At 39.1% G+C, this 13,257-nt stretch overlaps 1 protein-coding gene and 1 non-coding gene across 2 annotated transcripts in view; both read left to right on the forward strand.

The window, feature by feature from the left end:
- The first annotated feature begins 718 nt into the window (after positions 1 to 718).
- Positions 719 to 13,257, forward strand: part of STAB2 (stabilin 2) — a 170,639-nt gene continuing 158,100 nt past the window's right edge. Inside the window, exons 1-3 of the mRNA XM_025402059.1 lie at positions 719 to 1,003; positions 4,064 to 4,197; positions 10,555 to 10,670. Of these exons, the coding sequence (XP_025257844.1) occupies positions 926 to 1,003; positions 4,064 to 4,197; positions 10,555 to 10,670 (328 nt within the window). The 5' untranslated portion in view covers positions 719 to 925. The remainder of the gene's footprint in view (positions 1,004 to 4,063; positions 4,198 to 10,554; positions 10,671 to 13,257) is intronic.
- LOC112635675 lies at positions 5,278 to 5,409 on the forward strand. The gene has a single exon (XR_003122010.1). It is a non-coding gene; the product is annotated as a U8 small nucleolar RNA (small nucleolar RNA).

Raw genomic sequence — 13,257 nt, forward strand, 5'->3', positions numbered from 1 at the left:
CTTAACCATTTTCATTATTTTCAAGTGCAGGCTGTCTGCTCTAGGCATCAAGGGGTACAAAGAAGATGAGGCTATATTCTTCTGTCCTCAAGGCATTCACAGCTGGGCATGGGAGACAGACAGACAGATGTGACCTCGGCTTTCATGGCATTATGTGCAAAATTGTGGGAGCATCTTCAGGCTGTCCTGTGGAGGGGCAGCACAAGAAGGCTTCCTGGAAGGGGTAGCTTTAGATCTGGACCTTAAAGGGTAAGACCGAACCTACAGACTCAGTCACTTGTTACTGAAGTGGCATGGAAAAGAAGAAAGAATGAGTCAAAACCCACCTGTCAGCATCTGCAAGGAGACTTTTCTTGCAGTGGAGTTTACCCAGGGTGAAGCCACCACCTCCTGCAAGGTTTCTGCAACATTCATTCCACACCTGAGACTGTGCCCACTTGTGGGCACTCCCCCAACCCTGCTCAACTGCAAGATTGAACCTTTGCATTGGCACCAAAAGGCCTGCAGGGTTCCATGGTGTGGTTGTGGAAATGCTGGGAGGGCCGCAGGGCAGCAGTAGGCAGGACTAGAGGTGGGGGCAGAGTAGAGGAGAGGAGAGGCAGGACCGTTCTGAGAGTTTCGCAGGCACAAAAATCCCGGGCCAAGCCTCTGCCTCAGCCCCTGCAGGATATCCTGTCATTCAGCCAGGATATATAGACCATTCACGGTGGCCAAATTCACCAAGACTCCTGGATTTGCCATTTTTCCTTTCTGAAGGCAGGTCTCACCTATCTCCTGGTTCGATCTAGGAAAAAGGAAAGGAAGGGATTTAAAAGTAAACACTGAAATGAGAAAGAATTCACTGGGAGTTTATCAAACTAAGTTAAAATAGCTAAGTCAGCCTGACAGGTGCTTGGCACAGAGAAGGAGCAAATATTTCCTCATCATGCTACAACATTTAGTAATCTTTTGTCTTGGATTGGTTGTACAAAATTTCTGCTCCCCAGCTGAAACCACAGGGCAGGTAAGAGGAGACTTTCATATATTTTTCGTTTTTTAATTGTCATGATGTGTTCAAAAGCTTGTTTTCCTCTATTGTCATGGATAAAGGGTGAAATCTGGACTTCATAAAATACAGAGAGTGTTTGCGGAGACTAAGTCCTAATTGTAACACACCGTCTTTCTGAAGGTGCGCTAACCCACTTGCTGCTCTCCTGTGCTAAAGTGCTCCGCTGTTGTTGGGATCTCTAATTTTAGCGCTAACGATCCTCTTTCCAGTGCAGATGTTGGCATCCTGTTTTTCATTTGTTCTAATAGTCTCATTATTGTGAATATCTACCATCCCATCTTCCTGACTGTAGAAAATAACTATGGCTGTGGAGAGATGGTCTGGGGAATTCCAGGGTGGATATCTCACTAAGGAACACAAGTATCAGAAATATTTCCAAAATCATCAGGCCTTCACTCTTTCATCTCTTCTGCCTTCCACTGAGTTGTAGTAAAAGTTCCCAGGGAGGTCTTACCAGTAGCCCCTGTGAAGTACATCAGAAGACGGAACCCTCAAGCAAGCTCACCAAGGTGTCGTCACAGAGTGAGGCCAGCTGTCAGTGAGACAGCATGTGATTTCTGATCCATCAAGAATGAATCTTAACCATGATTCTGCACCTGTGCCTGGCAAATTTTTATCAAAACCAATTTTATTACAGTTGGCTGCATGCTCTGATAATGTTTTCATGAAAATATGGGAAGCTGGCCTAATGGCTTTGAAATTTGGTAGGGTTGAGTTTGAACTGTGGATCTCATTTTTCTGTTGAACAAATAGGTCTGAGGATTACTCAGATCCTCCACAGCTGTTTGACCCCGAGCAAGTTTTTTAATCTCTTCAAGCTTCAGTCTTGCCCCTGACAGTGCTCCACAAATGGCAGTAATTATCATCACCATCATTATCTTCTTAATCACCATCATGATCATCACCAAGTGTTTGCATTCATGCAGAAATCAGACTTTAACTGATTTAAACAAGCTGAGTTTACTTTCCAGAGAGGACAAGTCTGTAAATACTGTATGAGAGAGAGACTGAGCCTTTTCATTTGAAAAGGGCAATTTGAAGGTCAAGAGGTTTCTTAAGAAGAGGGTTTTAAATCTAGCCCACAAAGAAAGAAAAGACAAAGTAATGTAACCCCACATACTTATCCAAATATGAAACCCTCATGTAAAGAAAAGCCTGCTTTAAAAAAAAATGTGGAGGTGTCATGACAATTAAAGGAGGTTAATTCAAACTATACCTAAGTGTAGCTTTTATTATTACTCAATAAAGAACCTTCTAGTGCTAGTTTGGTTCGTGATGATCACCAAATGAAAGCTCCTGGTAAAAACAGAGATTTCAGTTTTCTATATTCCACTCAGGTGCAGGAAAGAGAAAGGGCTAATCAAGGAATCACAAGACCAGTAACTCACAGGGAGACCTTGGGCAAGTCACTGCAACACCCCTCACCTCAGTTTTCTTCCAGCTAAAATGAGGATGATGATACCTGCCCTACTTATCTTCAGAGTAGTGAAGATCAAATAAGATGATACCTTTGAAAGGATGCATAACCAATAATTGTTCTGAAGATGTAAAGTTTCTTTTTATGCAGACTTTATATATTTCAATGAACTTAGAAGCAGTGGTGACATTTCCACCATGCCTAGCCTATTGCTGGGCCCGTGGATGAGCTGTGGGATAACACAGAAGCATGAGACACGATCCTGCCCAAGAAGGGGGTTTTAATGGAGTACAAAGACCAACAAAATGTGCTCCACTGGGCCAGCCACAGGAAGAGTAGAAGCTGAGAAAAAGAAGAAAAATGAGTGTAGTTTTGTGAAAAAGGTGGTGTGAAACACGGCCTTGAAGGACGTGGTTTCTCCAGTGAAGGGGAGAGAATATGCCAGTTAGGAGAGGAAACAGGTACAAAGGTAGGTGAAGAGTTACAGGAGCCAGCATTCACCACCTGTGATACTTCAGACATTTTTGCCAGGAAATTTGCACCTGCTTAAATGACCTTCATCATTCAAAGGTCTCAATAACCTCACGAGTGGTTATTAATATCTCCTCTTTATAGGTGATGGCAAAGGGTAAGCAATTCATTCGAGATTGTACACTTGGCAAGATATAGAGTTTGACTCCAAATGTAGGTCTTTTAATCCCCAAATTTATTCTCTCTTAGTTGCACAAAGCTGCTCCATCTTAAGCTTGATGGGGAAATGAAGAAAAGTTGAGGAAAGGGAGGCATCTCTTGCAGAGGATCAGCCTCGGCATTATGAGCAACAGGGGATCCTAAAGACAGTGCTAAATTGGGTCTGGATCATTCAATTTAGCAGTTACATCTCCACCACCTTATGCTGCTAAATAACTGTTTCTAGCGCATCTGTCTGATTTCCCCAGTTCATTCATTTAATCAACAAGTATTCACTGAGCACTGCTATGCATCAGATACTATTTTATGGCTTAGGTACAACAGTGAACAAAACAGAGAAAGATCCCTGCTCTCCAGGAGCCTACTTTTCAGTTGGATTGTAATCTAAAGATTGCCAATATCTTTGAAACAGTAACTGTATCCTCCTCAGCACTGGCACAATGCTGGCTCCACAGCAGACATTCCTGTGGAATCAATAATGAAAGAACATCCTTGAGATCTGCTGATCTATGACCAATTGACCTTGAATAACCTGCTTTAAGAATTTTTCACTTGAGAGTGTATTCTGCAATATATTTCAGGTTCCCCACTTGAATAAATGTGGGTAATAACATTATCTTACCTTGCTCGACTTCAGACTCTAGCTCAGGTATGGCAAATGTATAGTGCAAACAGTGGCTCTTCTTTCACCTACAGCCATGGCAGACATTGCTTATTGATCTCAATACTCTTTCCAGATAAGATTGAAAGGAGTAGACCAGTCATTACCAATCAACCTTATCACCATCCCTGACGTTTCATTTGAGATGATTGGAGACAGTCCAGTGAAGAAGACTGGCCATGCTAGATGTTTTGCAAGACTCTGATAACAGGAATCAGGAATTAATGTTCTTTTTATATTTACACAGGCAAGAAGATGTGATAGGAAGTCTCTTCTTACAATTAGGACCGAGTGCCGATCCTGCGCTCTCAACCTTGGAGTCAAGTGCCCAGATGGTTACACCAAGATTACCAATGGCTCTGTAGGAGTTCGAGATTGCAGGTACTCATGAGAAAATAAATGTGCTGGAACTGTGAATCCAACTTGAAACTCCCTGTCTCAAAAACTGCAAAGCATTTCTATGACTTTTCTCTTGCTCTAAGACAATAAGCCCAAACTTAGGTAATTCACAATTTATCAACTTGAGTCTAAAATATATATTGTTGACCGGGCATGGTGGCTCATGCCTGTAATCCCCGCACTCTGGGAGGCTGAGGTGGGAGGATGACTTGAGATCAGGAGTTCGAGACCAGCCTGTCCAACATGGTGAAACCCCATCTCTACTAAAAATACAAAAATTAGCCAGGTGTGATGGTACATGCCTGCAATCCCAGCTAGTCAGGAGCTTGAGGTACGAGAATCACTTGAACCCAGGAGGAGGAAGTTACAGTGAGCCAAGATCAAGCCACTGTACTCCAGCCTGAGTGACAGAGTGAAACTGTATCTCAAAAAGTAAAACAAATAAAATATATATTGTTATTCACATTTTAATACAAAATTGACTTATCTTGTATTGAAATAAACATAAACATTCTCTTTTCATCTTGCCTGTATTTTGAAAATCTGAGTTTTCTTTAATTTGGAAAGAATTCTAGTCTTGAACGTGTTAAAAGCTTTGAGTCTGGTAGTCATATCGTTAGCTATAGACCTTGATACTAATTAGAACTCGAAGAAGGGGAAAAATGAACTACAGCATGGTTGCATTTTATGTAAACTTTGCATTCTTGGAGACCTCTTGGGAGTCAAAACTCTGATAATTCAAGGCTAATTCTGGCAAAGGATGGCAAGTGGTTCTGCTCACTAGCTAATGGGTGCAGCCATGGGGCTCAACTGCAAATGCAATTTGTATTTGCTCAGCCTGTTTATTTAGAAATCAGATAGTAGTCAATGAGTTTGCTTTTAATTCCGGGTTGAAGGTTTTTTTTTTAATTTTGCACGAAATGAAACCTTAACACTATTATATCACACTATTTTAAATTCACATTTGCTTAATGTGACCACACTGCATTCTAAAATCAAAATCATCATTTTAAATAAAAGTTTCCCAGCATTAACTAACCTAGAATTAGCAAGCAGTGGGTATCATCAGGTGGGATAGTTTTTACCTGTTCCTCCTTTTGGAGGTTAGATTCGAATATAATGATTGAAGTTCATATGGTTCGTGATTAATGTCTCTGCATAATCAGGACTTGCAACACCGTGATTGCCCCTGATTCTTTCTGAAAAAAAAAAAATTAATAAGCATATGCAGCAGTTAACCGTCAATTACTAAAACTGAAAACTTTTTTGTACTGGCTACTTTTTTGTTCATAGCCAAGGTGGACACTTGGTTATATCCCAACACACAAACACAGAAACACACACACACATACACACACAGGATAAAATTTTTGCATTCAGAAATGTTTTAGATTTAAAGACTTTGGTCTATCATTAATCTATGCTGGAACAAACTCAAGATTAGTTCTTTTGTTTTATGTTCTTTGGTTCTGTTTAAAAATCACTTTATTGAGATACTACTGACATACAAAAACCTGAACATTCTTGATGTACACAACTTGATGAGTTTGAAGATAAGTACAATCCATGAAACCAACACCACAATCAGTGTCATAAATATATCCATCATCTTCAAAAGTTTTCTCCCGCCTCTTTTTTGTGATAAGAACGCTTAACATAAGATCTCCTCTCTTTGCGATGTTTAAGCATATATTACATTATAGTTTAGGCACTAAATCTCTAGAATGTTTTCATCTTTCGTAACCAAAACTTTGTACCCTTCAAACAATACCTTCCCATTTTCTCATCCTTCCAACCCTTAACAACCACCATTCCATTCTATTTATATTCCTCATTTAAGTGGGATCATATAGTATTTGTTCTTCTGCGTCTAGCTTATTTCACTTAGCATGATATCCTCTAGGTTCATCCATGTTGTCACAAGTTACAAGATTTTCTTCTTGTTAAGGGCTGAGTAATATTTCAGTGTATGTATATACCACATTTTCTTTATCCATTCATCCATTGATGGATGTTTATGTTGCTTCCATGTCTTGGCTATTGTGAATAATGCTGCAGTGAACATGAGAGTGAAGAGATCTCTTTAAGATCATAATTTCAATTTTTTTGGATATATAACGAGAAGTAGAATTAATGGATCATATGGTAGTTTTATTTTTAATTTTTGAAGGACCTCCATACTTTTTTCTTTTTTTTTTTTTAAATTTATTTATTATTATTATACTGTAAGTTGTAGGGTACATGTGCATAACGTGCAGGTTTGTTACATATGTATACTTGTGCCTTGTTGGTGTGCTGCACCCATCAACTCGTCATTTACATCAGGTATAACTCCCAATGCAATCCCTCCCCCATCCCCCCTCCCCATGATAGGCCCCGGTGTGTGATGTTCCCCTTCCTGAGTCCAAGTGATCTCATTGTTCAGTTCCCACCTATGAGTGAGAACATGCGGTGTTTGGTTTTCTGTTCTTGTGATAGTTTGCTAAGAATGATGGATTCCAGCTGCATCCATGTCCCTACAAAGGACACAAACTCATCCTTTTTTATGGCTGCATAGTATTCCATGGTGTATATATGCCACATTTTCTTAATCCAATCTGTCACTGATGGACATTTGGGTTGATTCCAAGTCTTTGCTATTGTGAATAGTGCTGCAATAAACATACGTGTGCATGTGTCTTTATAGCAGCATAATTTATAATCCTTTGGGTATATACCCAGTAATGGGATGGCTGGGTCATATGGTACATCTAGTTCTAGATCCTTGAGGAATCGCCATACTGTTTTCCATAATGGTTGAACTAGTTTACAATCCCACCAACAGTGTAAAAGTGTTCCTATTTCTCCACATCCTCTCCAGCACCTGTTGTTTCCTGACTTTTTAATGATCGCCATTCTAACTGGTATGAGATGGTATCTCATTGTGGTTTTGATTTGCATTTCTCTGATGGCCAGTGATGATGAGCATTTTTTCATGTGTTTGTTGGCTGTATGAATGTCTTCTTTTGAGAAATGTCTATTCATATCCTTTGCCCACTTTTTGATGGGGTTGTTTGTTTTTTTCTTGTAAATTTGTTGGAGTTCTTTGTAGGTTCTGGATATTAGCCCTTTGTCAGATGAGTAGATTGCAAAAATTTTCTCCCATTCTGTAGGTTGCCTGTTCACTCTGATGGTAGTTTCTTTTGCTGTGCAGAAGCTCTTTAGTTTAATGAGATCCCATTTGTCAATTTTGGCTTTTGCTGCCGTTGCTTTTGGTGTTTTAGACATGAAGTCTTTGCCCATGCCTATGTCCTGAATGGTACTACCTAGATTTTCCTCTAGGATTTTTATGGTATTAGGTCTAACATTTAAGTCTCTAATCCATCTTGAATTAATTTTCGTATAAGGAGTAAGGAAAGGATCCAGTTTCAGCTTTCTACTTATGGCTAGCCAATTTTCCCAGCACCATTTATTAAATAGGGAATCCTTTCCCCATTTCTTGTTTCTCTCAGGTTTGTCAAAGATCAGATGGCTGTAGATGTGTGGTATTATTTCTGAGGACTCTGTTCTGTTCCATTGGTCTATATCTCTGTTTTGGTACCAGTACCATGCTGTTTTGGTTACTGTAGCCTTGTAGTATAGTTTGAAGTCAGGTAGCGTGATGCCTCCAGCTTTGTTCTTTTGACTTAGGATTGTCTTGGAGATGCGGGCTCTTTTTTGGTTCCATATGAACTTTAAAGCAGTTTTTTCCAATTCTGTGAAGAAACTCATTGGTAGCTTGATGGGGATGGCATTGAATCTATAAATTACCTTGGGCAGCATGGCCATTTTCACGATATTGATTCTTCCTATCCATGAGCATGGTATGTTCTTCCATTTGTTTGTGTCCTCTTTTATTTCACTGAGCAGTGGTTTGTAGTTCTCCTTGAAGAGGTCCTTTACATCCCTTGTAAGTTGGATTCCTAGGTATTTGATTCTCTTTGAAGCAATTGTGAATGGAAGTTCATTCATGATTTGGCTCTCTGTTTGTCTGTTACTAGTGTATAAGAATGCTTGTGATTTTTGCACATTAATTTTGTATCCTGAGACTTTGCTGAAGTTGCTTATCAGCTTAAGGAGATTTTGGGCTGAGACAATGGGGTTTTCTAAATATACAATCATGTCATCTGCAAAGAGGGACAATTTGACTTCTTCTTTTCCTAACTGAATACCCTTGATTTCTTTCTCTTGCCTGATTGCCCTAGCCAGAACTTCCAACACTATGTTGAATAGGAGTGGTGAGAGAGGGCATCCCTGTCTTGTGCCAGTTTTCAAAGGGAATTTTTCCAGTTTTTGCCCATTCAGTATGATATTGGCTGTGGGTTTGTCATAAATAGCTCTTATTATTTTGAGGTACGTTCCATCAATACCAAATTTATTGAGCGTTTTTAGCATGAAGGGCTGTTGAATTTTGTCAAAAGCCTTTTCTGCATCTATTGAAATAATCATGTAGTTCTTGTCTTTGGTTCTGTTTATATGCTGGATTATGTTTATTGATTTGCGAATGTTGAACCAGCCTTGCATCCCAGGGATGAAGCCCACTTGATCATGGTGGATAAGCTTTTTGATGTGTTGCTGAATCCGGTTTGCCAGTATTTTATTGAGGATTTTTGCATCGATGTTCATCAGGGATATTGGTCTAAAATTCTCTTTTTTTGTTGTATCTCTGCCAGGCTTTGGTATCAGGATGATGTTGGCCTCAAAAAATGAGTTAGGGAGGATTCCCTCTTTTTCTATTGATTGGAATAGTTTCAGAAGGAATGGTACCAACTCCTCCTTGTACCTCTGGTAGAATTCAGCTGTGAATCCATCTGGTCCTGGACTTTTTTTGGTTGGTAGGCTATTAATTGTTGCCTCAATTTCAGAGCCTGCTATTGGTCTATTCAGGGATTCAACTTCTTCCTGGTTTAGTCTTGGAAGAGTGTAAGTGTCCAGGAAATTATCCATTTCTTCTAGATTTTCCAGTTTATTTGCGTAGAGGTGTTTATAGTATTCTCTGATGGTAGTTTGTATTTCTGTGGGGTCGGTGGTGATATCCCCTTTATCATTTTTAATTGCGTCGATTTGATTCTTCTCTCTTTTCTTCTTTATTAGTCTTGCTAGTGGTCTGTCAATTTTGTTGATCTTTTCAAAAACCCAACTCCTGGATTCATTGATCCTCCATACTTTTTTCTATAGCAGTTATACCAATTTACATTTTTGCTGACAGTGTACAGGTAGGTGTTCCCTTTTTTCCACATCCTTGCCAACACTTGTTGCCTTTGGTTTGTGTGCTTTTTATAATAATCATCCTCGTAGCTATGTGGATGTATCTCATTGTGGTTTTGATTTGCTTTTCTTTGGTGTTTAGTGATGTTGACCACTTTTTTATATATCTATTGGCCACTTGTATTCTTTCAAAATTAGTTCCTGAAGGGATATGTGGTTCTGCCCTTGGACTCTCCTTCTGCCCATGTTCATGAAGAGGTGTCCCTGCCACTATTCTCAACCATTCAAAAAAAGTCAACTCTATCCCCAACTTGACTGTTCATAAAGTATGCGACTGTGCTGTTAATCAGTTATATTTCAACGATGGGTTGGGGAGGACAACCTTGAATTTATCATCACGTTATTCTTAACAGCAGCCCAGTTGAAAGAAATGGAAAGAAAACAACATTTATGAAGGATTGTCTCTAGATACACTAAGTCTAATCCTAGAATAAGCCATGCCCACAAAGATCTCTTTAAATAGACAATGGTGTTTAACCTCCATAGAATTGTTATTCCAGAACTGTATCTCAGCCAGCACTAGAAACTCTTCTAAGGAACTCATCATTTTATCTCCTACTAGGATATTGTGTGAAATGTTCCTTGCTGCATTATACTGCCTCTGCCACAGGCATTTCTTCATCTGCAGTGTCTCCAATAAGTATGCTAAGCCTGAGCAATGGGTTTGCTTTAAATCCACACATGCTGTGCATTTTGTAACTCATGATCTCTCCCTTCCTGCACTGACTGCTAGGACACTCAGTGATAAGTTTTAAGCACACCTCTAGCATATGCCTAGGCCTTAATATTTATTTCATCTACTAACTTCACTTCTGATAGCACTTTAGATATTTCCCCTGTATGTTCATTGTTCTCTGATTTTTTCGTCCATTTCTCACAATTAAGAATAATCATAATTAAATTTTTTGCTACCTAGAAAGCCAAATGTGTTCCATCTAGATATTTTTAACGGTAGGTAAGTATTAAGACCTAAATTGAAAGCTAAGGCAGTTCTACCACCTGAGTAACTGCATTGCTCTTATCGTGGTCTAATGTCCTCTGTTTACCTCCAAGGTACACCTTTGAGGTCAGAACCTACTCTCTGTCTCTCCCCGGATGCCGCCATATTTGTAGGAAGGACTATCTCCAACCTCGGTGTTGTCCTGGCCACTGGGGCCCAGACTGTATAGGTAAGTGGCACAACGGTTGGACTTTGAGACTTGCTTCTTTGTATCTCATTTCATAGAAAATTGAGATGAAGGAAGCCCAATAAAAAGAAGAATATTAACATCCATTTGTAGAAATTTCTGTTAGTCTACACGTAGAAAATCTTTCTTGCCCTGTTAGCTTTCACAAAGCAATCTACTTTACTGCTGATAGAGATCTCTCTTTAAGAAAATTCCTCTGTAAGCCAGAAAAAGGGACAATTGAAAGGATATCCATTTTTATTTTAAAAGATATTTGCAAAAGAAAGGAAGTTAAAACCGGGGCTATTATGACCCCCAAATACAATTTTCTTTAAGAAGAAGTTTTGTTGCAATGTCTCGAAGACTGTAGTTATTGTTTGGCAACCAAAATAATTATTACATATTCTAAAAATTTGTCTTAGGATGGAATATCAAACTTTAAAATGGTAGACTTAAGACACATCAGGGTAAAGAAACAGTGTAAAGTTAATTGTGTAGATATGCAGATACACATATACATAAAAATTAATTCTGACCAGGTTTTACTGTAGGAAAAACTACTAGCAAAGTCTGAATCAATGGTATTGTTAGACTTTTTCGATCAAGCATAGCATTTGATAGCTGAAATTGAACTTTTATCCTTAGTATAGATACTAACACTCCAATAGTGACTGAGTCCTTGCTACCTGTGGAAATTATGTCAGGTCTTCTTTTTTTGGTAGGAAAAAATTAGGTATTTTAATTTATGAATTTGCAGTTCATTCCCCATCTTTTTAGATGTAATGACAACATCTCCTTAGGATCCACATAAAAGGAGAGATTAGTTCTCTTTTGCTTTGTTTTTGTTCTGATTAAAGTAATACAAGCAAATTATATACAGCTTATAAAGTTTAGAAAGGTATAAAGAAAGAAAAAATATCAGTTTATATTCTGTCACATATAGGAAACCTTAAATATTTTGGCATGTTTCAGTCTTGGCTTTTTTTCCCGTATAACTTGTAAATAGTTGAATCCATACTGTATGTATAATGTCTTTTGGGTTTTTTGTTTGTTTGTGTTTTTAACTAACAATTAAATGAATAAATGCTTCTATTTACTCAATATTGCTGACATTAGGTACCACAGAGGTACTCAGCCTATATTACCTGATGTAATTTTTTTAAAAAATCTTTGAGTTAGACATTTTTATCCCCATTTTGCCTGTGAGAAATCAGATTTTAAAATTATCTTTTGCCAGTTTCCTTTGGACTGGTAAGTGATAAAGCAAGTTCAAGTTCAAAGCTGCCTGGCACCAAAGCCTACCTCTTTCTGCTCTGTCCTACTGCCTAGAGCAAACCTGTTCAAAAAGGAGAGCCTCAAAATGTGTTGGTAATGTATTTTTTGATTGGCAGGTCCTTTCTGCCTTCCCAGGAAATGCCTGGATTAGACTTCTTGCCCTGGAAAGGTCAAAGTTTGGGGTTCAAGAGATCCTGCCAATGGCCAGGCGTGGAGGCTCACGCCTGTAATCCCAGCACTTTGGGAGGCCGAGGCGGGTGGATCACGAGGTCAGGAGATCAAGACCATCCTGGCTAACACGGTGAAACCCCATCTCTACTAAAAATACAAAAAATTAGCCGGGCATGTTGGCAGGCGCCTGTAGTCCCAGCTACTCAGGAGGCTGAGGCTAGAGAATGGCGTGAACCTGGGAGGCGGAACTTGCAGTGAGCGGAGATCGCGCCACTGCACTCCAGCCTGGGCGACAGAGCGAGACTCTGTCTCAAAAAAAAAAAAAAAAAGAAAGAAAGAAAAAAAAAAAAAAGAGATCCTGCCGCTTCTCTCTGTTAACTCGTCTATACTCAGTTTTACCTCAGCATGTTGGCACAGCATATTTCTAAGAGTTTAGCAAATAAGAATCAGGTGTCTTTTAAAGCAATTAACTCAGACTTCCAGATTTTAAGAACTTTTTTTGTGCCAAATGTGGTCATGATCATGTCTAGGTCTTATAGACATTTTGATACAATAGAAAGAATGTTTAGATTTGCTTTTCTCTTTCTAACCCATAAAAACAAATCTGATGCTAAGTTATTAATCAGACACATTGAAAACAAGGAATGGCCTTGTCCAAGATGCAGAACAAAAGTCAGCATGTCCAACATAATGAATGACAGAAAACAGCCAGGAGGGCAAAAGAACACTGGGCCAGCAGCTAGAACTTCTTTCCACCACTTACTGGTTGGGGCAAGTGACTTTCTGCCTACTCCTCATTCTCCTCATCTGTCAAATGGGAGCTAAAAGTCCTACTTTACAAAACTGTAGTTGAGATTTTAAAACATTAACCTAGGCGATAAGACTTGGCAAAGTCTATGACAAAAAGAAGGACCTTTATAAATGTTTAATGAGTAAATGAATCAGTGACTCACAGTCAAAATTGACCTCTGATAATGAAAGATGAATAAAATGACACTCCTTCTCTAAATCCTTTTTTAACAGAGGGTAACTCTTAGAGCATGAGTAGGCAAAGAGGATTCAAGATCTTTTAGCAGGTTTATGCCATCATACTGTGCTATGTGCAGGCAAATGTGGGAAGGTTCACATCTACAATCAAAAGAAT

The sequence above is a fragment of the Theropithecus gelada genome, chromosome 11 (assembly GCF_003255815.1).
Source record: "Theropithecus gelada isolate Dixy chromosome 11, Tgel_1.0, whole genome shotgun sequence".
NCBI classification, from domain to species: Eukaryota; Metazoa; Chordata; class Mammalia; order Primates; family Cercopithecidae; genus Theropithecus; species Theropithecus gelada.